Raw genomic sequence first — 25,653 nt, forward strand, 5'->3', positions numbered from 1 at the left:
CGAAATGTGGTCTCTACTAAAAATACAAAACTTAGCTGGGCATGGTGGCAGGTGCCTGTAATCCCAGCTACTCAGGAGGCTGAGGCAGGAGAATCGCTTGAACCTGGGAGGTGGAGGTTGCGGTGAGCTGAGATCACACCATTGCACTCCAGCCTGGGTGACAGAGTGAGACTCCATCTCAAAAAAAAAAATAAAATAAAAATAAAAATATGTCTATGTCTAGGATCATTCTGTCTTATTTCCAACATATCCCAGCAATTATCATCTTCAAATATCTGCAAGGCCGTTCTAAGGGAGGGAAGAGTATGTTGTATGTGGAGTCAGAGGCAAAGCTGGGACCAAAGGATAGAAACTACAGAAGGTAGTTTCAGTTTGGTGCACTGAAGCAATTTCCAATAATCAGAGATATTCAAGGATGACATGAGCATGTAGATGACCACCTACCAGCAACAGTGCACAGGGAATTCCTGCACTGGATGGGAGGTGGGAATAAATGAGAAAATAAAAGCAATCAGAATAAATTTCACATTTGCCCACACCAAGATTACCAACCTATTTGCACCTGTGTTGAGATGCTCTGTTACAAGGGATAAATTCTCCATGCTAATCTAATGTCCTTTACTTCAGTACTTGATCGAACCCCTCTCATCGACTTAAGGATATCACTTCTATGGTTGTCACTTCCTTCTTGTACATGACCATTTTCCTCCTCTCCACTAAATCATTCCCATTAGCACACAGACATCATCTTTTAGAAAAACCCTCCCTTGACTCCATTTTAAGATAGTGCTCCATTTTTGTTACCCTTCCCAGCAAAATTCCTTTAAGAGAAAAAAAAACCTGTTTATACATGCCATCTCAATGTCCTCTTCTTCCACTTTCATGAATTTAATTAGACTTTCATCCCCATCTCTCTACTGATAACTGATTGTTAAGGTCATTAAGAACCTCTACATTGGCAAATCCAATGTTCATTTCTCAGTCTCATCTTAACCTATCGATCACATTTGACACATAATCTACCCTCCTCCTCCTTCGGGAAGCACACTGTTCTCTTCATCTCCAGGACACTTCACCTCCAAGACACTTCCCTGTTCTCTCACACTAGAAAGGCCACTCCTTGGTCTACTTTGCTAGTTCTTCCAACCTGTAAACAGTGGAATAACCTAGAGCTCAGTACTCAAATCTCTTTTCTTTAACTGTACTCATTCCCTAGGTGAGTGATCTCATCTACCTACTATATATACCAACTATATATTATCTACTAATAAATTTATGTTTATAGTCCTGACTTCTCACCCTTGAACTCCAGACTCTTAAGCCAAACTCTACTCCAGCTCCACTTAAATGTCCAATTAACACTTCAAATCAGCACATTCAAAGCCAACTCTTTATTACCCAACTTAAGTATGCTCTTCACCATTTCAACAGATGGCAACTGAATTTTTTCAGCAATTCAGACCAGAAATCTTGTAGTCATTGCTGATTCCTCTTTCTCTAATATTCAGTTCATCTTGTCAGCTAGTCCTTTAATTTCCTGAATCTGACCACTTCTCACTTCCACTCCTACCAAGACACCACCACTCTGAACTATTACAAGTCTCTCGCAGTCTATTTTCCATAAAAGCGGCCAAAATGATCTGTTTAAAACATAAATCAGATCACATTACTCCTCAGCTCAAAACCCTCTAATGACTTCCCAACTCTGCAGAATAAAATAACTTATAAGAGAGAACTTCCCTCTCTACTCTAAAATAGCACACCTGTTCCTCCATTACTCTGTTAACTCCCTTACTTTGCTTTTTCTCACAGCATTTACCATCTGTTACTACATATTAATTTATTTTATTTTCATTAGAATAGTTTCTTGCACTTGACAGGGACTCAAATAATTGTTGAATAAATGAATGAGTGACTTCTAATATTCCTTTTCTTTGACCATTTATACTTTAAGTTCAACAGTGACTGGTTGTATCCAGAAAAGGGATCTCCAGGTTGAAAACCACAGAGAACACCCTGGATTCTTATTTCCTGGGACTAGACACAACAGCCCAAATAACTTGAAATAGAACTGGTAACACTCACTCTCAGAGGGTTTTCATTGAGGTATGGAGGCTCCCCTTCAATCATTTCGATGGCCATGATGCCCAGGGACCAGATGTCAACCTTGGGCCCATAGGCCTTTCGTGTCACAACCTCTGGTGCCATCCAGTATGGGGTTCCTACCATGGTGCTCCGTTTGCTCTGCTCTGGGGTTATCTGTGCACAGAATCCAAAGTCAGCTAGAAAAGAAAAATAAGAGAAAGAACATACATTTAGGATATACACTCACTTCAGTAAGTGTTGACTGTGTACCTACACATAGGTGACAAGATCCGCCTGGCTTCCAGCTCTGCTATCCTTTGTCTCTCCAAAGTCACTTGACTACCACCTTCATGTCTAGCTCCTAGCCTATTTCCTATTGAACCCTGAAGAGAAATAGAAGGAATATAAGAAACACCATCTCTGGCCTCCTACTTCTCCTCAAACCAGGGGACTTAGTGTTAAAGTCCAAGCTGCCCATTTTGGTCTTGATTGCTCATCCCAATTCTGCTTTGTTCTTGAAAAACCATTCCCATAATCCCAAATCTGGCGACTAGGTCCTTGTCTTATTCCTTGGGCACGAGTCCTTGATTTAAACCCCAATCACCTATGACTAGGCATGGCCCTGTTTTTATGCCCCAGACCCAGGGCTGCTAGCAGTCCTTCCATAAACTGCCCATCCACCCATGACACAGCCTGTTTGTCTGGTCTACTGGTCTTTACACCTTTGAACAAAATGCTCTACCTGCCATGGTTTTTACATTATATTGCAATTATAAATTTATTTAAATTAGGAAGCCTTTGAGAGTACGGATTATGTCTTCTTACTTGTCCTCATATCCCTAGAAGGACCAGCATGTACTAGACATTCAATAAAAGTTTGCTGAATAACTGAATGAAAGAAATTATACAAAACTCTTTTTTCTAATTATCTATTACACGTTTTCCATACTAGATTGAGAAGGTAGGGAAAATGTACTCTCAGTGCCCATCACAGGACCTAGCACAGAGTAACCATTCAGCAAAGTTTTTTGTGGTTGTTGTTAAATGTATAAATGAATGAAAAAATAATGAAATGATATCCTATGATTAATACAGAAAATATAAAACAGCCCTCATATCCCATGAAATCATAAAGACCCTTTGGTGAGTGTCGTAGTTACTATTATATGATGACCATCTCACAGGAGACAGGGCCCCACAGGCAGAGAAGTATTATCATTCCTAAGGCTCCTACTTACTTAGCTTGACAGAGCCATCCATTCCCAACAGAATATTGTCACTCTTGATGTCTCTGTGAATGACCTGGTTCGAATGCAAGAACTCCAGAGCCTGCAGACACTATTGAAGTGGTGTGGGCAGGGGGAGAAAGAAAGGACATACATATAATACAGAAGACTTAATAGAAAATCAACTAATACAACCTCTTCACTTTAAAATAAAGGAAGTAAGGCCCCAGTGAGTAAAAGGACTTGCCCCAAATCAATCGCCAGATCTAGAAACAAGTCTTCCATCTCCTAGCTAAACATTCTTTTAACACTCCATGCTGCCTTTCACCTTAAAATAGTTTTTTTAAGTAAAGGAGTTCCTCCAATGTAATTTTTTTTTAAAATTAGATCCTTGGTAAAGGACCTAAGGCCCAAGAGAAATTACTGAAGAAAAATGGAAAGGATCTTATAATGACAGACCGGAGGAAAACAACAAATAAGGGTCATATTTGAGGAAGCAGACATATGGAAGTGATACTAGAAGCAGTAAGTTAGCAGGATAATCTTATTTTGGTGAGGAGATATTTTGTACTATTTTGGATATGCTGAATTTGACATCTGAAGACAAATGTCCGGTAGGCAACTTAATTTATGAATCTTAGGTTCCATACAGTGGTAAATATTTACAAGTCATTTGGGAAGAGATGATTTTTGTTTAAGTTATAAAAATGGTTGAACCCGGCAAAGGGTAAAGGAGAAAGAGAAGAATCTTGGAAAACACCTATACTTAGCAGGCAGAATGAGTAATAAAGAGACACAATGGTACAATTAAAATGCCTGGTTCTGCTGCTACCCCATTGACTATATAATTCTGGACTTCCATCTATAAAATGTGGGAATCAGATGAGATCATCTCAGCTTTTCTACTAAATCAATAATTTGATTTCATTGACCCAAAACTAATTTTTTAGAAACTTCTACCAATTAAAAAACACTAAAGATATAAGTCAACAGGAAAATACTATTTAAATGGTCCTAACCTAATACTTTACTTTCTAAGAATATACCAATGGCTAAAGTAAGAATAAAACAATATCCAGAATTGGATTTTCCCTGAAAATGTAAGAGCTGCTCTTCTTAGAAGGGTGGAGAAACAGGTCTCAGGATGTCAGAAATTATGATGAAAAAGAATTATCTTGAGAAACTGGAACCCTCATACATCGCTGGCAGGAACGTAAAACAGTACAGCTACTATGGAAACAGTTTGGCAGTTCCTCAAAAGTTGAGTATAGAGTTGCCATATGACCAGCAATCCACCTGTAGTTATATATCCAAGAGAATGAGAACATACCTCCACACAAAAACTGGTATATAAGTGTTCATAGAGTAATTTTTTATTTTTTATAACAGCCGAAAACAGAAACAACCCAAATGTCCATTCTATTACTTGGCAATAAAAAGGAATGAGGTACTGATACATGCTACAAAACGGATGAATCTTTGAAACATAATGCTAGCTAAGTAAAAGAAGCCAATTACAAAAGAGCAAATATTACATGATTCCATTTATATAAAATGCCCAGTACAGGGAAACTACAGAGGTAGAAAATAGATTAGTGGTTACATAGGGCTGGGAGAGTCAGGGCAGGGGACATGGGGAGTGACTGTTAATGGATATTAATTTCCTCTTTGGGGTGATAAAAAGGATCTAAAATTCATTATGATGGTGGTTGTACAACTCTATGAATATACTAAAAACTAGTGAATTATATACTCTAAATGGGTGAATTATATCTCAATAAAGATTTTTTAAAAGGAGAAGATGATCTCTATTAGAACTGAAGAATAGTAATACCATCTATTATATAACATTAACATTTTTTTCCAAGTGCTTTTTGATCCATATAGCACCCCTAAGGTATATATAGTGTGAATGTTGCAATTTCCATTTTACAGATTAATAATGAGGCAAAATGATTTCCCAAAGTATACATATGCATGTATTCTCCACTAGTGAAACTTGGTTCCTGAGGGTAAGGGGGTGGGGTGAAAAAAAATCTTAGGTATTACAATGGTTTATGACCCAAACAGCTTAGCTATATATCTGTGATATTACAATTTCATGGCAGGGAGTACGATTAGGAAAAAGCCTCCTTAAGAAGGAGATAATGAAAAGAAGGTTACAAAATACTGCATTAGTAGTGGAACAAAAAAAAAGTCAGAACCCCTAAGAATCCCAGCCTGGTATTAATTCCATTAATTAATTCCAATTACTTGTGAACATTCTAGATCCCAAAGTTGTTTGCAAAGGGGACCATTATTTTCTAGGGCAGTATTGATTTCACATTTTATTTTTCTTAACACTGATTAAATATATAACTACATAATTTCAGCAGTATGCCTTCAGCTCTTGCACCATCAAACCCCCATCATACTATTATACTCATCTCCACAAAATTCTGAACCTCATCTCATCTTCTATGCTTCCCCTAATTTCCTAACTTTTCTACTAGGTTGGTGCAAAAGCAATTGTGGTTTTTGGTATTTTTTTTTTTTTAAGTAATGGCAAAAACCGCAATTACTTTTGCATTATTGGGCCATCAGAAAGTCCAGTCTGTCATCAGCAAAACACCCAATATCCTCAATGTCTCTGAATATTCCCTTCATCTTCTTGCTCTAATGGAAATGAAATGTAGTTATTCCCTGAGGACACTGTCCAGGCCTTCTGGAGGGCTTTTTTCCCTCCTACATCAGCATATTATCGATTCTAGACATTTAATAGCAATGAGGAGAAAGGGAGTATGTATTTGAGCTTTGTTTTCTTTTTTTATTTTCCTGGAAGTATTTTACCCTAGATTTTTGCTGGCTTGCTTTTATATATCATTCAGATGTTTACTCAAATCTATAGCAAAACCTTCCCTGACTATCTTGTCTAAAATAGTACTTCCTCCATCACTACCTTCTTACTCTGTTTTATTTTCCTTATAGCACATAAATAAAGCAAGAAAGCAGAATAAAAATGATTGAAATATATGCCCAGATAAAAGAGATAAAGGAATATATTATAACGTGCTTAGGCAAGTGGTTATCTTTAAGACTGGAATTATGAGTGACTTTTTACAATATATACTTTCTAGTACTTTATAATTTTTCTACAATGGGTAGAATAAAGTTATCGTTAAAAAAAAAATCATGGTGATAGAAATGACAAACACAGGTACAATACAGGAATGATAGCAGTGTCAGCACTAATTTCTACCAATTCCACAGAGCCCAGGCTGAGATCTCACTGTACAGGGAACTTCAGGAGACAGGAATATGGAGGCAGCTTTCTACCCAAGACTGCTTGGCCCTTGGCCTTACCTCACGGCACACAGCTGCAATTTGGCCTTCATCCATGCAAGTTTCTGTCACCACATCTGTCAAGGAGCCTCCAGCCAAGTATTCCATAACAACCCACAGCTCATCTCCCACGAGGTAACTGCAGGAATACAGATAAAGGGTGAGAGGGAACAATCAGAGTACACTGAGCCATAGCACTGGGTTTCAAAGGCTAAGCATATACACAGAGTGAAACTACGTCTTAGCACAAAGTAAAGTAAAAGGTTCTTTACTTTGGGGAAAAGCAGAATCTGGGGAACAGAATCACTAACTTTGAATCTCTCAAGGATGCTCCTGGAGAAAACCAAGTATACATGTTCTGTGAAGCCCCAAAGGGCAGAACTAAGATCTCTAGCTTGAAGTGATATAATAAAATTATATTTCATCACAACACAAAGGAAGACATCCTAAAATTAGAAAGACTGACATGATTCCCACACCTCTAGAAGCATCCAAACATTTGACAAAGATAGGATTTAGAGTCCATGTTACCCAAAGAAGAGAGAGCTACTAAACCTCCCAGAGAGTCCTACCAGATCTGAGATCTATGAGACCAAGTTTTGGGTCTTGTTCAAGACTCTATCCTCAGAGTCCAGCATAGCAGATGCCAATATTTACTAAATAAATCAATGAATAAAATAAAAGATAACTATAAATATTAAACAAAATAATGTTTATAAGAGCCCCTTAAAAGCTGCAAAGTGTTGTATACATAGTCATTATGCTGACAATTGACCTCTACTTTGAGTGTCTGTGGTTCAAGAATGGAATGAATTTAGCAAGGGCTTATGGAGCCAAAGCCTTCTGATAAGCCAAGACTACCATTTAGTAAGATATCCCCAGAGAGATTATGGGCTGACATGAGTTAGAAGTGATAGTTTCACTCAGGAGTTGGATCACTCAACCCTATTACACGATAAATAAAAAGGTCACTTAGCCTATCTGGTCAATGTTTCCTTACTATAGAATCGGACAAATAAAAACAAGGTGAGCCTAGAGCCCTAAAGTCTTCTGCCAGTCTTGGACAAAGAAGCTGGATTGGAAAAAAACATTTCTTGCATTGGCTTGAACTGTGTGGTATCATCTTATCTTCATCCTGATATTGGGAATACTGCTGGACAGATGTGGAGACTGTTGGAAGATTTTAACAAATGCACTCAAGCAAGGGTAAGATTTGAATCCTATTTTTTTGACTACTAATTGACAGCTCTTTCCATAAAACTCTGTGTTCTGATTTATAATTTTTTAATGTCCTGACTAATAAACATGACAGACTAAGTGTTTCTTCAACAATCTCTTTTGAGAGAGAAGACTATGGGGATTTGAACTGCTATGGTCTGAATGTTTGTGTCCCTCAAAATTTATATGTTCAAAATCTAATCACTAATGTTATTAGGAGGTGGGGCCTTTGGAAGGTGATTACATCATGAGGGTTCTGCCCATGAGTTCATCCATATGTGATGGAGTTCCCCTCTGGGACATCTCACAAAAACCACAGACCCTCATTTGCAACACCTTCACTGAATGCTCAGGTTAATATCCTCTTCCATGACCTTACAGAGGTATTTTTTTTTCCTATACCAGACCAGGAACTATTTGAGGGCAAAGATAGCATTATTTACTTCTAATTTCCAGAGTAAAAGTCTCTGGGAATACTAGTAAAGATATGATTAATAAACAAATCCATAAGTCTCTTAATCCTACTCCCAGAACACAAATTCCTTCAATAACATCGTTTTATCATGTAGATGCATCCACTGATGGGGAACTCACCATTTTGTGAGACAGGCCATACCCTTACTGACAGCTTTCATTTTTCCATATCCTGAACCAAAATCTAATACCCCTGTCGCCTTCAGTAGTTTGCATGAGCTATATTCTCTGTATAATAAGTTCTGAAAGAGATGATAAGGTACTAACTTTCAGAGGATTCTTCAGAGCCAGTCAGGACCCACATTAAGGAGACACAGCCATCTCAAAGAAGAAGGCTTTATTCTTTATAGTGTTGGGAATGTCAAAGTTCAACTCTTTTCTTCTTTAAGGAAACTGAAGCTTACTAGTGTTTTAGATGCAGAACAAGAAGGCGCCCTTATGAAATCTACCAGTAACAGGAAGAGGTAGCTGGTCATGCAATATAAGAGGTAAAGAAATTAGAGTCCAAGATTTAGTCCAATTTCGCCTCCACCTATGATGTCTCTGAACCCTGGGCAAGAAGCTTAACTTTTTTTTTTTTTCAGGTATCGGAGAAAAGAACATGATATAATAGAAAGGTGCTAGATATTGGTGCTAGGAATATTCAAATTCAAAACACTGCTTTGCTGTTTTATGGCTTACTACTCTTGGACAAGTTATTAACGTCTATAAACCTCAGTTTCCTTGTCTGTAAAATATGGATTAAAAAACCCTACCTCACAATGAGATACTGTTCATGAAAGTGCTTGGTACAAAGTAAAGCACAATACAAATATTATATACAACCACTATTACTATTTTGCAAAAAAATTTTGATGAGCTGGAATGAGGGGCTAAAATAATAAAAATGGGACTTAATGAAGATAGTGAAAAAGTTCTACATTTCCAGTTTAATGCAAGCTTACGTAAAAAAAAAAAAAAAACCAGAAATTTTAGTTGACTGCAAACTTACTGGGAGTCAAAGCAGACAACCTAAAAGATAAAACAAGAATGAAATCATTAAGCTGTGTTGAGTTTAGAAAGAGTCCCACTCTCTCCATAGTGGTCAGATCTCAAATGAAACATCTAGTTCTGCACACTGCATTTTAAGAGAACATAAACAAACAACAAGTTATTCAGGAGGATGAGCAGAATAAGGAAAGATTTGGGATGTAAAATGAGTTAAGGACCTAGATGTTTGACTCAGGCAGATGGGCTGGTAGGTTTCCCTTAGGCAAAACAAACAGTAAGAGGATCAACTGTTAGAAGCTACAAGGTGGTAGAGTTCAGCCTAACACAGAAGGATTTCCCGGCAATAAAGGTGTCCAGCATTACACAGGGTCACATACAGAGAGCCCAGCATCACAGAAGACTCATAAATGGAGGCAGTTCTGAGGGCTGGCACTGCCCTCTTCTCTAACAGCTTCGCCACCAATCAGTCCCAAAGGCCCTTTCCCTCTGATGGGACCCACCACTCCATACCTGTCCAAGTAGTTCACAATGTTTGGGTTCTTGTTTTCCCTCATGACCAGGATCTCATTAATAATCAGCTCTTTCTTGGGCTGCTGCTGAAGATTCATCTGCTTAATGGCCACCTGAAATCAAGAGTATATTCAATGTGCAACCACAGTCATTCCCATTTATTGAGCACCTGCTAAGTACCAGACCTTAAGTACTCAGGAAACAAAGATGAGTAAGATACAGTCTTAGCCCTCGAGTAATTCACAATTTGTCTGTGTAGACCAGTGGTCTTCAAAGTGAGGTCTCAAGCCAGCATCATCATCATCTGGGAGCTTGTTGGAAATAAAAACCTCGGGTCCCATCCCAAATCTGCTAAATCAGAAGCTCTGTGATGTAAAAAGTCCTCCAGGTCACTGTGATACACATCAAAGTTTCAGAATCAAACTTTGGTGTAGAAAAATACTTTTAAAAAGTCACAACAGAAAAGAGATGCTATAACAGAGGCTCATACAAAATGCTAGCGAAACATAAAATACAGCAAAAGCCAAGAATGCTTTCAATCTGGCTAGGTATAGAGGCTTCATAAAGGGGGAAGTGACTTTCTGAACCTGGCGTAGAAAGATAAATCAGAGTTGATCAGGTTAAGAAAGAAGAGAAAAGGAGGATGAGAGCTCTATCTACAGAAATAAAAACAAATTTCCAGACAACATGAATATACGGTATACGTTAGTTTCTAAGGTACTTGGTATCAATTCCTTCTGTGTGTAAGGTACTATTATAAGGTGTTCTCAAATTTGTTATTTCATTTAATCTTCAAAGACACCTTGTGTGCTAAATATTACTAATGATTCAACAGACGGGGCAACTGTGTTTCAGAGAGGATGTGACTTGCATACATAGCTATTCAATAGCAAAATCAGGATTAGAACCCTCAAAAGGGATGCCAAGTTATCCTGTGCGTGTAGCCAGATTAATTTTCCCCCACAGTACACATTTGATAACCTTGTTCAAAAACTTAAATGGCTCCTGGTTGCCTAGAAATGCTTCTCAGTACAACATTCAAAGTTCTCATGATCTGGCCCCTACTTCCTTACTTCCAACTCTATTCCTTCACAGAGGAGAGTGTTCATGGAGAACACTCCATGTTCTCCCTGGTATCTAGTCCCCCTTCCTTTGTTCAGAATCTTCTCTTCATCTGGAACAGCCTGTATCATTTCCATACATTCAAAAGCTACTTACTCTTTTTGTATCAGGCCAAAGGAAACTTCATTCTCCAAACCCAATATGCCTTTTCCCTTCTTTAAAGCCCTATAAGATCATATTTATCCCTCTCTTATGGAACTTACAACTTGCTATCATGTATAATGATTAGTGTGTATGTTTGTGTGTATTGAGAGGTTTGAGGGCTTGATTGAAAGCCCAGAACCCTCAATGCCAAACACAGGCCTTTACACACATAGAGTTGGTGCTCAACAAATGTCTGTAGAAAGGAAGACGGCAAGAGAGAAGTCAGTAGGTTGGAAAGTACTTTGTTTTTAAATAAAAACAAACAAAAAAATGGCAATGGGCTCCTCTATCCCATAGAAGTATACTTTAAATTATTTTCTAAGCGTTCATTCTCTAGAGATATTTTTCCTTTTTCCTGCTTAGTGGACAAGAACACGAACATCTAACAGAACTAAGTTGTCTTTCTAGAAGCAGCAAGAAGTATAAAGAAGGAATGATTCAAACTTTTATGTGACAAATGCCTGACTCTAATCAAGTCAAGAATGGACAGTCTCTTGCAGAGACCAGGTTAATCATTTAGAATAGAAGTAATTCTGTAAAAAAATCTGACCACCTCCATTCCCTACCTCAAGTAAGGAAAAATTGCTTTGGAGTGGGGTTTCCTGTTAGGTCAGGCTTCTGGTCTGGCTGCAGCTGTCTATAACAGCTGAGCATTAGTTTTTCCTAACGTTTGAAAAGCAACATGTTGATCTAAAGATATTAAGTATAGTTAGCCCTTATAACGCACATTAAGGACTGGAGCCAGAAGAATGTCTTTTGAGTTACTCATGCCATCTTGGAGGATGGGACACTGCTTACGAACCACACAGTGGTCACTGCTGGCAGCAGCAGGGGAGGAGAGGCAGAAAGAGGCTAACGTGGAGGCTAGGGAAGGACATGGGAGTCCTTTTCTTTTTACTTTTTCTTTTAATACAGAGTCTTGCTCTGTTGCCCAGGCTGGAATGCAATGGCAATCTCTGCTCACTGCAACCTCTGCCCCCAGGGTTCAAGTGATTCTCCTGCCTCAGCCTCCCGTGTAGCTGGGATTACAGGCATCTGCCATCACGCCCAGCTAATTTTGGTATTTTTAGTAGAAACAGGGTTTCACCACGTTGGCCAGGCTGGTCTCGAACTCCTGATCTCGTAATCTGCCTGCCTCAGCCTCCCAAAGTGCTGGGATTACAGGCATGAGCAACCGCGCCTGGCCAGGAGTCCTTTTCAATAGCTACTAACTATGGGCTAGGCTAAGTGTCCTTCACCTAAGCCCCACCTATATAGGCTAGGAGATAGCATTCCTGTAACAGAAAAAGAACTGGACTTGAACTCTGAGGACTTAAGCTCAGGATCTGACTGTCACTTACTGACCTTGACCAATCACAAGCTCTCTGAGCCTCAGTCTCTTCATCAATACATTGAAGATAATCTCAACCTTGATTCCCCTCTTTTCAGGATTGTTTTGAATACCAAGTGAGACAATGGCCAATGCATTACTCACATATAAGTAAAGAATTTAAGCAATAAATTTAGACAATAACAAAAATGGTAATCACAGTAATAACAGCATTTAATAAGTACTTGGCACAGCAACCACTCTCCCACCGCTACTGTTTATCAAATACCAACTGTGTGCCAGGCTCTGTGCTAGATGCCGTACTTATATTATCACAGTAAAACCTAACCACACACAACCCTACAAAGCAAGAATCATGATCTGCATTTTCAGGTAAGAAAATTGAGGCTAAGACTCATAAGAAAATTCTAAGGTCATAATCAATGCCTACAGGTCCATGTGACTCCAAAGCCTCTTCCAGTCTGTTCTTTCTATTGTACACATTCTCTCTAAAAACACACTTGAAAAATAATTGTTGGATATGTTAACTGGAAGACTTCCCAGCACTAACATTCTTCCTATATGTGAGACACTAGGTCTGCCCTTCTCAGCTGGATAACCCGCAATAAGCAAGAACTCACAAAGACTGAGAGCATCCCGTGGACTCCAATAAAGATTTATTCTCCCTGGGGCAGGAAATGAAGCCTTCCTGACCACACTGCATTAGCCACCCTGATGGACTCCCTTCCATTCATAGTTTTGTAACCACAAGACAGGCATACAATGAATTTAAATTTCTCTTTCCTCTGGCCAGCTTCTCACACAGCCAGCCTCCAGGGCTTCCAGGAACCACCATCATCACCTACCTGCCTCCCATCAAGGACTGTGAGGCCTGAGAGGCCAGAAGGGACTCTAGTATCTAACCTCAGCTCTGTTGTGCTCTTGCGGCCCAAAACACACAGGATTAGGAGTCAAAGATTCTAATCCAGTCCCTGGTAATTGCTGACAGTACAACTTTGCAAAAAAAAAGTTATTTATACACCCTGAGCCTCAAATTCCTCAGCAGTAAAGAAGAAATAATATTACCTACCTCATAGAGTTCTTTTCAGGATTGGTATAGCCTTCTTTATTTTAATCTCTGCATCATATTCACCATCATTAAAATGCCATGATAATATTATCCTTCCTTCCTCACCATTATTTTTACTTTAAGGCAGATTCGTGTCAATATTACAAGGCTTTTATATGTACACAAAGGAAATTATGGTCTCTTACATTTACATATGATTTTAATGTCTGTGAACTTTCACAGAATTCTTAGCATAAGGTGTGGCATAAAGCAAATGCTTTGTGGAATACATACATATGTATATGAGTAAAAATGAATAAATATGAATATGTAGTTCATAAAGTTTATAATGCATTTTCACATGTATTGCTTTACTGAATTCTTTCAACACTTTCGTGGACATTTTATTATGCACATTTTATAAATATATAAAATTCAGGCTCAGAGAGGTCAAATGACTTGCCCAAGGTTATATAAGTAGCTAAAGGCTTATAAGCATCTAGGTCTTTGGATTCTCACATCAAAGAATAATGAATAAATCCTTAACCATAATAATGATTTTTAAAACTTGGCTTACCCTAGGTGGAGCCTTAATATTTGGCTTTAACACTTGTAAAAACTCACAAGAGCCTAGTGAGATATGTGCTACCCCTATTAACCATGACTTCTCCAGGGTTCCACGTGGTTTCAACCACCAAAAATATAGAAGCACGTTTCTAGCAGCCTCCCTCACAGAAGCCCAACTCTATTTTCATTGGAAGAGGAGGTGCCTCTCTCAATTATTGTGTACTGGTACTCTTTGAAGTAAGAACTTCTCTGGGGCAGCTGCCATCCACAGTTCATTGGCTGACACTCCTACTCTGCAACCAAATATTAAAATGCAAGGAAACCTCAAGTACTCTATATTCCCTTCATATCTTTCTTCTACTGAATATAAGACCTTGGGTCAGCAGGCTTTAGCTATAGTTCTCATGGCTTAATGAAATGAGAGGGACAAAAAGCTGCCTCCAAATAAATGAGGATTTCACTGTTCAGTGGAAAGTAAAGGTAGCACCAGTAGATTAGGAGTCAAGAGACTTGGTTTAAATCTCCTATAGATCAGATTTCTCCCCCAAGCCCCAAAGTTGTGTAAGCAACTATCCACTTGGCAATCAGGCAGTATCCAATTTCTTTTTCCTTTCTCCTTGAATAATATCACCCACTTGTAAGTAATGTTCACATTCAATCATCTAATCCTGTCGAACCTACCTGCTAAGTTATCTCTCAAATCCATTCACTTCCCTCCATCTAACTATTTCACCTTAGTCCAAACCTTAAGTTTCATAATGTTATCCTGCTATTTGGCTTTTGTATGCTACAGTAAGAAACTAGATATGTTCCAGCTGGGCACACTGGCTCACGCCTGTAATCCTAGCCCTTTGGGAGGCCGAGGCAGGAAGATCACCTGAGGTCAGGAGTTCGAGAGCAGCCTGGCCAACATGGTGAAACCTCACCTCTACTAAAAAATACAAAAATTAGCCAGGCATGGTGGCAGGTTCCTATAATCCCAGCTACTCAGGAGGCTGAGGCTGGAGAACTGCTTGAACCTAGGAGGCGGAGGCTGCAGTGAGCAGAGATCACGCCACTGCACTCCAGCCTGGATGACAGAGCGAGACCCCATCCCCCAAAAAAAAACCTAGAACTGTTCCTGTTGACCTAACAAGGGCTACAAATTAATCCCAAATAAAAAGAAACAGAACTAAAGGAGCAACAGTGGGTGGTGGATACTTACCTCCTGTCCTGTGGCCACATCCATTGCTGTGTACACGGTGCCTGAAGCACTGAACAGTAAGGTGGCGGAGAAAGAGGGAAAAAAACACAGTGTTCAATAAAGTGATATTTGTCAAATGCAGTTCTACACACAATCTGTGAGTGTCAAAAACAAGAGCAGTAAAAATAATCCTCTCCCTGCAGCATCCATTCTCACATTTAAGAAGCTATAAGAGGTAGTACAGAGAATGTAGGCTCTAGTGGCCAGGAGACCTGAATTCCAACCTGGTACTTCTACCTAGTACCTACTAGGTAGGATCTTAAGAAAGTTATTTAACTTCTTTGAGCTTCACTTTCCTCATTTGTAAAGTGGACATAAGAGAATACAAGATAATTTAAATTGATTAGTTCATGTAAAGTACTTAGCCAACTGCATATCATATAACAGATGCTCAATATATATTAATTTCCTGTTCCTGCTTGCTTCTCTCCTCTCCTCCATCACCCTTGGCACGTGGCTCTAATTTCTTGTGGCTTCAAACTCTTCATCTATAAAAGGGATAAGATTAGATCTATGATTTTCAACTGGGGGGGTGACAGGTGGGGAGAAAGGGGCCCTGCGGAGAATTTCAGAATGTGTTTGGGGGTGGGCCAGCATATCTTATTTATTTATCAAAAAGGAATATGGACTTCCAGGGTGTCGGTAATGTTCTTTTTCTTAATCTGGGTACTGGTTACATAGGCGTGTTCACTTTTTGAAAATTCATTGAGTTGTACACTTATGTATGCTATCTTTAGTGAAAATTTACTTTAAAAAACTATAAATAGTAAAAAACTATAAAAACTTGAAGAACCACACTGAATAATCTAATCTCAAAGTACCCTTCCCACTCTGATATTACAGGATACACTTGGATCCTTTAAAATAAAATAATGGTTTTCAATCATTTATTCCATCAATAGGATATGTGAATTTTGTTTTCTGTAGTTTGTATTATAAAAGTGGTTTTTAGTTTTCATTTTTCAAACATAAAATGATATTAAATATACTCTTTCAAACATACATGCTCCCAGAAGATCTGAGGGTACCTCTGCCCCACCCCCAAGGTAAGAATGACCCCACTTGACACATGTGTGTACACATATGTATGTTAAGTATATACACATTCATATATACAGACAGAGAAGGGGGGAAGAAATGCAGAAATAATGCTAGGAAAGTAATAATTCATTCAAAATAACTAAATCCATTCAAAATAACTAAAACCCTCATTTTATGCTTAAGACCATAAACCCTGTGTATTTGTAGGTAAGTAATTTGTAACACATATTTGTACCTGTACATGCCATATATTAGGTACATATGATGCAATTTGAAGAAAATTAAAATTCTGCTCTATTACAAGACTGCTTCCTAGGCAAGCCCTGAGATTATAATTCCAGGTCAATCCAGGGGGAAAAGTCATGTGTAAGCATGCCTTGCAGCTAGAAACTATGGTCACCAGCTCCCTAATCATCACTCTTTAGTTGGGACCCTAGCTACATGCCTGGAAACTGTGACTATAACATACTGGCTATAAAATAAGGATTGGATGACTTGTACAGGCAGTTATTTCTTCACTGCCTGATTATCCTGCCCTTAGCTATCTTCTGTTATAAAGCTGGTATCTGTCTTCCTATCCCCATCCCTTCCTGATCCTACTAGATGTACTATTCTTAAAGGACAAACATGCCCAAGCCTCAGGGGACTGTCTCCATGATTACAAAGTTGTAGAAAGCTACTCAGGCCCACTGCTTAATACCTATTTCTAACTTGAATAGACATATAATTAGACATATGAATTCCAAGTCCAAAAGAATAATAATCTTCAGGTCTTAAAGGAGAAATAAAAGCAAGCAAAAATTACAATATTACCAATTCATCATATTGGTGTGGCAGTTGTATTTTAAAAATTATGCAATGTGGAAACATCAGCATAGGTGCTTAATTAATATTTCATTCTTCCCTTAGCACTAACAGACCTGTCAAGTAAGCAAGGAAAGAACATTATGCAGATGTTGCCTATTTATAGGTCTCATATATCAGTAACTAAAAAAAAAAAAAAAGTCACAAAAGTTCTGGAGGTAAAAGGTCCTCAATTCACAATCTGTCTTCCTTAAATTTACAGGAAGAAACTCCAGTCCAGAGAAGAAACCTGACTTGCCTATGCTTGTCCATGTACATTTCTGCTACATTCTTAATATCTCAATTTCACTACCTAAAGGAAATACCATCCCACATTACTCTGAGGTAAGCAAAATAATTTTTTTCTCAAGGTGTTAAATACCTTACACCAGTTCAAACTCACAAAAGTATGTCTATTTTGAAAAACACTGGAACTAGAAAAAAATAAGATCCACTCAAGCCCAGAGTTGTTCTGAGGATTAAACAATAAATGCAAATAACAGATGTGAACTGTAGAATGCTGTATAAACAGAACCTCCCTATATTATGCAATCTTTTATTTTCAGAAATTCTTGGGTGTATAATTTTTAAAAAAAAAGAAAATTTCAATGACATCGTTAGCAACAATGCTTTCATTCCACTAACACTGAGAGCCAGACATTTTTCTTTTTCAGTTTCTTTTTAATTTTATCTCTTTTGGTGGGTCTTTAGAAATCTCTTTTTTTTTTTTTATAGAGAGGTATAACTTAATTTGCACAAATCTTAAGTGTACAACTTGATTTTTATATATGTACACACCCATGTGTTCACTACCAAGATCACCCCCAAAGATTCCCTCATGACTATTCCTACTCAACATCCTCCTCCCAGAAATAACTACACTGTTCTGACTTCTATTATCATACATTAGTTTTGCTTGTTCTTGAATTTCATATAAATAGAATGACATAGTATCTGCTCTTTTATATCTGGCTTTTTTCACTCAAAATAATGGCCACTTTCAAAAGACACTACAGTCATTACCCCCGAAGATTCCTTCATGCCTATTCCCACTCTGCATCCTCCTCCCAGAAATAACCACTATTCTGACTTCTATTATCATATATTACTTTTGCCTGTTCTTGAATTTCATATAAATCAAATGAGACAGTATCTGCTTTTTCATATCTAGCTTCTTTCACTCTAAATAACAGCCAAACACTTTAAAAACACAAGACAGTCATGTGTCACATAACGACGTTTCAGTCAACAATGGACCGCATATGATGGTGGTCCCATAAGATTATGATGGAGCTGAAAAATTCCTATCACCCAGTAACACTGTAGGAGTTGTAACGTCATAGCACAATTACTTTGTTTTTTAATAAATGTACAGTCTAAGTGTACAGGGTTTATAAAGTCTACAGTAGCGTACACAGTAATGTCCTAGGCCTCGACATTCACTCACCACTCACTGACTCACCTAGAGCAACTTCCAGTCCTACAAGCTCCATCCATGGTAAGTGCCCTACATAAATATACCTTTTTTTTAAACCTTTTATGCTGTATTTTTACCGTATCTTTTCTATGTTTAGATATACAACCACCATTGTGTTATAATTGCCTACAGTATTCAGTACAGTAACATGCTGTACAGGCTTGTAGCCTAGGAGCAAGACGCTATACCATATAGCCTAGGTGTGTAGTAGGCTATACTATTTAGTTTTGTGTTCACTCTATGATGCTCACATGACAAAACTGCCTAAGGATGCACTTCTCAGAACATATCCCCTTTGTTAGGCAACATATGACTATACAATTGTTTGCCTATCTTTTTCTGTTGACTTGAGGTCCTTGAAAGCAGAGATTGTCTCTGAATTCATAGTGCCTTGCACACAATAGGAACTCAGTTAAGACTTGCTGAATTCATTACACTGAGGGCAGCATATAAGATACAGAGAAGGATGAATGCTAGAAGGATAAATTCTGGCATCTACCTAGAAAAACAGGTCCTATCACAGTAGTAGAAGGGTTTATAGTTTTGGGTCTTCCATTTTATATTAGTGCTGGTGGATCTCAGCACTAGGACAAACAGGGTTCATCCAGAAAAGCAGAGTTGTAATTTGGGAAGTTGGTTTTGTGCTAAGAAAAAAAACCGTTCTCTCACTGTCACTGCAGGGGTATTTTTAGCAACATGGTCAGCTAATGGCATCTCTCTCACATTAAGCATAATTCTGCCAAATCTGAAGTCAGTCTCACATAACAACTCCAGATGGGTGAGGGGTAAAGTGGAGAAAGAAGAACAAGGTTTATGAGAGGCAAAACAAAAGCAAAATCATATATGCCGGCACACACACTTTAAAGTCATTTCTCCAGGGAAAGAAAATGCCCCTACTAACCCTTGTCCAATCTTCTCAAACCGTGTATATTTCTTCTTAGGATCGCCCACACTCACTATGCTTCCTTTGAAAGAAACAGAGACCATGAATCATTTTTTCCCAAATCAAGATACAAAAAAGGTTCCACATTTCCCCAACCCCTGTAGCTGGCAAGGGTTAAAGAACTACCTCCAATAGCCAAAAAGCATGCTAAACAGGCCCTCAGCTTTTCCCCCATAAGTCTCAACCAAAAGTTTCATCACCTTGACTGCTTTGATTCATAGTAAGCTATTCCATTTCTAAACTCCTAAAAGTCATTCATTTTTTAATTAATCCATTCAGTAAATATTTACTCATTTAATATGCACCAAGCCATATGTTGTATTAGGAATGAAGAGATATGACACAGTCAAGGCAGTCCCTGCTCTCAAGAAGGTCAATTTCATGGAGGAGACAGATAAGTAAGCATAAAGTTCCATGAAAATATAATAATTGCTGTGATAAAAGCCAAAGGGGTACAGAAAGAGGCGCACACACACACAAAAAAAAGACTGGAAAAACTTCAGAAAGGTGATATATGGACTGATTTCCACTTTAAGTAAAAGCCAGAGAGATAAAGTAGAGAAGAGGTTTACAACAAAGAATATTTCAAGTGTAACGACATAGAGGTTTTCCACTGGGTTTTATAACTTGTATTTTAGAGATGGAGAAATTGAGGCCCACAGAAGGGAAGAAGATACTTCCCCAAGGTCACACAGCAAATTGGTGTCAGAGCTAAGATTAGGAGTTTCATTTTTAGTCTCCCAGTCCAATGTGCTCTCCATTAATACCCAATTACTAGGAATTGGTACTTTTCACATATATTACCTCATTTGATTTGCAAATGAGACAAGTATTAACATCCCTATTTTAAAAATGAGAAAAATGAGGTTTAGAGAACAGTAGAAAATTGCCTAAGACACAAGTCAGTGGCTGAGCAGAAGCTTCAACTCAAGTGTCCTAACTCCCAGGCCAAGTCTTAATTCTAAGTCATAATTCTAAGTGTTATTGTTAAAACAAAACAAAACAAAAAACTCTGGTTTAGAGAACAAGACTACATACAGGAGTAAACAGATGACTAGGTAAGTGGCTTTTCTTACTTTGTCATTTTATGAGGGATCCAGAAAAGGGCAATTTTTAAAACAGTGAAAATTTGTTTTAAAGTCATATAGGAATTAATCAGGAAGAACTAGAGAACCACAAAGCAATGCCAGTTTGCAGACGTCGCCAAATCGGTCACATCAAATCCTTTTTGGAAGTAAGTAGATACAGTGAATAAATTAAAGCCCTTGTCAAATGATTCTTCCAAGCCCACAGATCAACCTAGTTCTTCCTTCTAACATGAATTCTTCTGCAGTTTACTGAAACACAGAAATAAGCTACCCTAACATACCCCCATTTCTGGCAGCTAAAGAAAGTAAAATGGAAGTTTCCACTTGACAGCAAGAGGCAGTATGCTCTACTTACAGGAACAAAAACTGTGTTAACCTCAGCCATGTCACTTTTTAGCTGCGTGATTTTGGGCAGGATATTTAGCCTCCCTGAGCCTCAGATATCTTAATTGCAAAAATTAGGAACATAATGCTTTTCTTCACAGGATTAATAAGAGAATTAAATTTTAAAAAAATCAAGAAAATATTTTGCTTGTCATTTGATACATACTATAGGTTCATAAAATGTTAACTTCCCTTCCCTCTTTTCCTACAACCAAGATGGCAGATGTGTCTTCTCCTAGGTCAATGGCAAAACATCAATAATCGATCACAGCGCCCTTTTCCACTAGGTCCTCAGTCTTTCTCAACATGGCATTCTAGGCTATTCATTAGAGAAAAACTATTTGTCTTCGCTATAATACATGCCTAGGGGTGAGGGGTGCCCTGCCCTCAAAGTGAGCTATCCACACTCTCACCACATCTCCATCCTAACATAGTATCCAACCAGGGCTGTGAGACAGGGAAGGGAGGTTCAGGGACAGGGTGAGGAGAAGCAGTCTGTGCCTAAGGTACCAAGCATGGCCAGCCAGCTGCATGGACCAAGCCTACGACCAGCAAATCTCTGTGCTTGACCAGTCATAAAACGAAGAAAGGTTCAGAAAGCTACAAATTCCTTACGTAATTTCTCCAAGATCTCCTCATCAGACATTTTAGGCTTCTTCTTCTGCTTCTCAGTATTCCGGGTCAAAGCATCTGGTGGAGTGGTGTTATTTTCAGTAGGTGAAATGGGAGATGTAGCCACGTCCCGAGTTGGAGTGACAGGAAGTGGTTCAATCACAGACCGTGTGTATACCTGCATTATTAGTGCAAAATTTTGGCAAGACCAGCCTTTGTTAGCATAGGGGAACCTCTCCTAGATGTGAGGTTAGAACATCCACAGAGCAAACCCCAATAAACTCATCCTTTCTCTTATGTCAAAATCTATATTACTCCTCCTCTGTGCCCAGGCCCACCCATTCTGGGTAAAATGGCCTTCCTTACTCTCACTGTAAACAAAAGAAGTGAGAGTGTCAGCACTAAAGATATTCAGTAGAGGCTAGACAACTATCAAAAGAAATTAGTTAAAGACAATTCTATTAGATAAGAATCCCCTTCATCTGTAATATTTTATGCTTCCCCAAGCTAAAAGAAATATCCTGTATTCCCCAAGCTAAAAGAAATATTCTGTAACAAAAGAAGTTAGTTGAAGACAATTCTATTAGATAAGAATCCCCTTCATTTGTAATATTTTATGCTTCCCCAAGTTAAAAGACATCCTGTAGTAATGCAAATAGCACTTGGCATTACTAGTACAACACCAACTTCTATTGAGTTACTCCCTCCTTACATCCTGAACCCTTGCAGGGAAGGAACTACTTTTGTTCTTCATCAGGAGGTAGTAGAGTGTGATGATTTAGAACATGGACTCTGGAACCTGACTGCCTGAACTTAAATCCCAACTCTTATTATTCTTACCTTCTGCATGACTTTGGGCAGGTTACTTAACTTCTCTGTGTTTCAGTTTCCTCATCTATAAAATGGTGATAATAATGATAACTATCTTTTGGGGTTGCTGTAGGAGTAAACTGATTAATATGTGAGGTAATCAGACTCATCCCCAGCAGACATTAAGCACTCAAATTTTACCTTTTAAAAATATTAAATGTCCTATTCATTCATTTACATAACAAACATTTACTGAGAATCTATTTGTTGCCTCACCCTGTACAAAATGCTGCCCCAACCTCTCATTCTTATAAAGGAGGTGAGAAAATCATAACTACAAGGCAGAAAGTGATACATGTTATAAAGAAATAAGCAAGCTATATACTACTGAGGTTCAGAAGTGATCATAAATTATACTTCCTTTCCCCAGGAGATGCTTCAAGGTATTTAACAGATTTTATCATAAAAATATCACAATTATCTTTTGCATAGTCCATAAACTGTATAAGGACAGGGAATGTGGGTCATTCATCCATGAGTTCCTCCATCTAACCACTTACTAAAAAAAAGCAAGCATTCAGGTAAATATTTGATGGAATAAATAAACAAACAGGATCCTGCAACTGGATCCTGAAGGACGGATAGGTTTCTACAAAGATAGAGGATCATTTATCTATGATGATCATTTATCTGCGATGATGCAAAGCCATTGGCAACAGTGGGACTCAAACCCATGGCTCCACAGAGACTAAAGCCAACTACATCCTGCACCTTGGACTGCTTGACCATGCTACCTTTTGACTGGACAGGCTTTTAATAGGTGGAAATGGGAGAGAACATTCCAGTAGTGGGAACAGCAATAAGCCAAGACGCTGAGATCAGAGGCGATGGCTTCCTTCCTGATTACTACTCTAGCATAATGATTTCTCAATTTTCTATTCTTGTACCTGTAGACAAACTATATCCCAGGCACCTAAACCTATACTTCCATGCCTTGTCCTCTTTTGCCTGTCCTGATATATCTCTTTGAAGACAGAAACCTTGCCTTTTCCTTCTTTAATAGTCTCCTTCTCTGGCTCCTAGCACAGGTTTGTACACACAAAAATACCACTGTGCTATGGTGGAAAACAACCTGGAGTTGGGGTTAATTACCTGCTTTCAAATCCTGGCTCTTTTGTTTACTAAGAGACTGGGCAGATCAATTCACCTCTCCAAATCTCAGCTGCTTCTTCTATAAATTAGGAATTAACAATACCTTTTTAGAAAGAAATGCTATGAAGATCAATTAATTAATTAATTAATTCAATATTTACTGTCCTCTGATATTTACCCACCTCTGCAGGTGCCAAGAACTATGTTAAGCACTAGAAATACATACATATGGATTTCCTCTACTTTTTGAGGTGTTCATGGTTTAGTGGGGAAAAAAATGTTTTAAATGAACATGTCTACAAACCAAAAAAAACCATATCAGTGTTAACGACTCTCCAATTTTGAAGCGCATTTTCCCTTGAGGTAACTTTGTGACCTACAGAGAAGATGATTCCACAGATTCTGTTTGTAAGTTCTCATCCTAATAGGTCATATAATTCCTTTGAATTTCCTCCACAGCATCTCCAATAGTCATTCAACCAATTTCTGTTTGAACACCTCCCTGAATGCTGTATTCCAGAGGTAGCACTTTTTTTTCCTTTCATGATCACAGAAGTGCTAGATGGTTCCTTCATTATGGAGCTCTCATCTTAGTAAAAGACCTAAACAAAGAAACACTAGTAGAGTATCATCTGATGGTAGGTCAGTGCTCAGTGATGCCAAATTAAGTAAAAGGCACAGGGACTAGATGTTTCAAAGCAAGGTTAGAGGGACCATGGCTATTCTCAGAGATGCAGGAACCTCAAAGGAAGTTAAATAGAAATCACTGCCAACATCCGGCATCAAAATGCACTCCTGATGCCCAGCATATTAATAGCACTAATGTATTTATATATTCTCTTGGGTCTTTCAATATTATCAATAATGCTCTAAGAGGCTGAACACTGCACATTTAACAGAGAAGAAAAGATCTGTGGCAAGACAATTTGTTGCTTCCCTGGAGACTGGAATAATTTATGTTAGTCCTGCACTAAGTAGCATCAATCCTATATATCTTCCTGTCCTATCTGTGGAGAACCGAGACTGGACTGGTATAAACATCAATTACCTAGGACACTTTGGGACTATCTGCAAACCAATGATAAATAAATACATGATTTTTTGTCTTTAATCATACAGAAAGTACCTTTAGTCAAGGTAGTTCAGTGATTTCACCAGCTCCAAAATCTAAGGACGCCTACCAGAATATTAAACTTCTAGGTATCAGCACCAACTCCTCCCTCTCCCCACTTACTCTAATAAATCACAAAACTGGCCAGGTCCCCAAAGACTCACAGATTTTGTGTGCTCTGGGCGTGGAGCAATCACTGGTGGTGGGGTAGCATCATCATCATCATCATCCTCATCTTCTGAAACTGGTGGCACTGCAGGAGTCTCAGACACAGCCTTCACATTCTGTGCAAAGAAGAAAAGCAAAATGCATCTGGTCCAGCTGCCATGGAACTTAACTATCAGGATCACCAAACCTCCCACGAGAAACCCCATCCTGATATCCCTTCTGAAATACACATTAGCCTCCAAGCTCTCACCTTTGTGTAGCTAGTCTCAGAAGCTCAATCTGTTTCTCCCTCTTCTTTTAGCCATCACTATCCACTCAGTCCCTTGGGGCTTCCTTCTCCCACTCAAAGCCTAGCTGTGAATGGGAAGCTAGCTTACAGCTTTTCTACCTGCCTCTCCCCCAACCCAACCCCTGAAGACAAGCTCACAGTACCTTCTTATTCTATGAATTTTGCTCTCCACACTGAATAGGAAATAAAGTACGAAATGTAGGGAAGGGATCAAAAGTTTCTAATTTTTCAAAATTCATCACTATAATTTCTTACTCTCTCCTGATATGGTAAATGGCAGTCTAAACAGGCTTTTGCCCTGTCCTTTTCCTCTCTTTGCAAAAATCTCCTGAACCCATTACATTACCAGGGGTCCTCACCTCAACCTGAAGATAAAGAACATCAGCATCAGGATCATGTTATCTAAAGAGAACAATGAATTTCTCCCCAGACTGGATACTATCTATTTCCCTAAGCT

The 25,653-nt window shown here is 38.5% G+C and overlaps 1 protein-coding gene across 10 annotated transcripts in view; it reads right to left on the reverse strand.

Annotated features, from left to right (window-relative positions):
• The window catches only part of PAK1 (p21 (RAC1) activated kinase 1), a 151,823-nt gene that overhangs the window by 12,088 nt on the left and 114,082 nt on the right, over window positions 1-25,653 (reverse strand). For all 10 annotated transcript variants that reach the window (XM_008960243.5, XM_034933426.3, XM_008960247.6 and 7 more), the window contains 8 exons: window positions 24,904-25,023; window positions 21,670-21,844; window positions 19,541-19,604; window positions 15,240-15,288; window positions 9,825-9,937; window positions 6,654-6,771; window positions 3,324-3,423; window positions 2,086-2,282 (listed from right to left, as the gene is read on the reverse strand). In XM_008960243.5, the coding sequence (XP_008958491.1) occupies window positions 2,086-2,282; window positions 3,324-3,423; window positions 6,654-6,771; window positions 9,825-9,937; window positions 15,240-15,288; window positions 19,541-19,604; window positions 21,670-21,844; window positions 24,904-25,023 (936 nt within the window). The remainder of the gene's footprint in view (window positions 1-2,085; window positions 2,283-3,323; window positions 3,424-6,653; window positions 6,772-9,824; window positions 9,938-15,239; window positions 15,289-19,540; window positions 19,605-21,669; window positions 21,845-24,903; window positions 25,024-25,653) is intronic.

Source organism: Pan paniscus, chromosome 9 (genome assembly GCF_029289425.2).
Source record: "Pan paniscus chromosome 9, NHGRI_mPanPan1-v2.0_pri, whole genome shotgun sequence".
Lineage (NCBI taxonomy): Eukaryota > Metazoa > Chordata > Mammalia > Primates > Hominidae > Pan > Pan paniscus.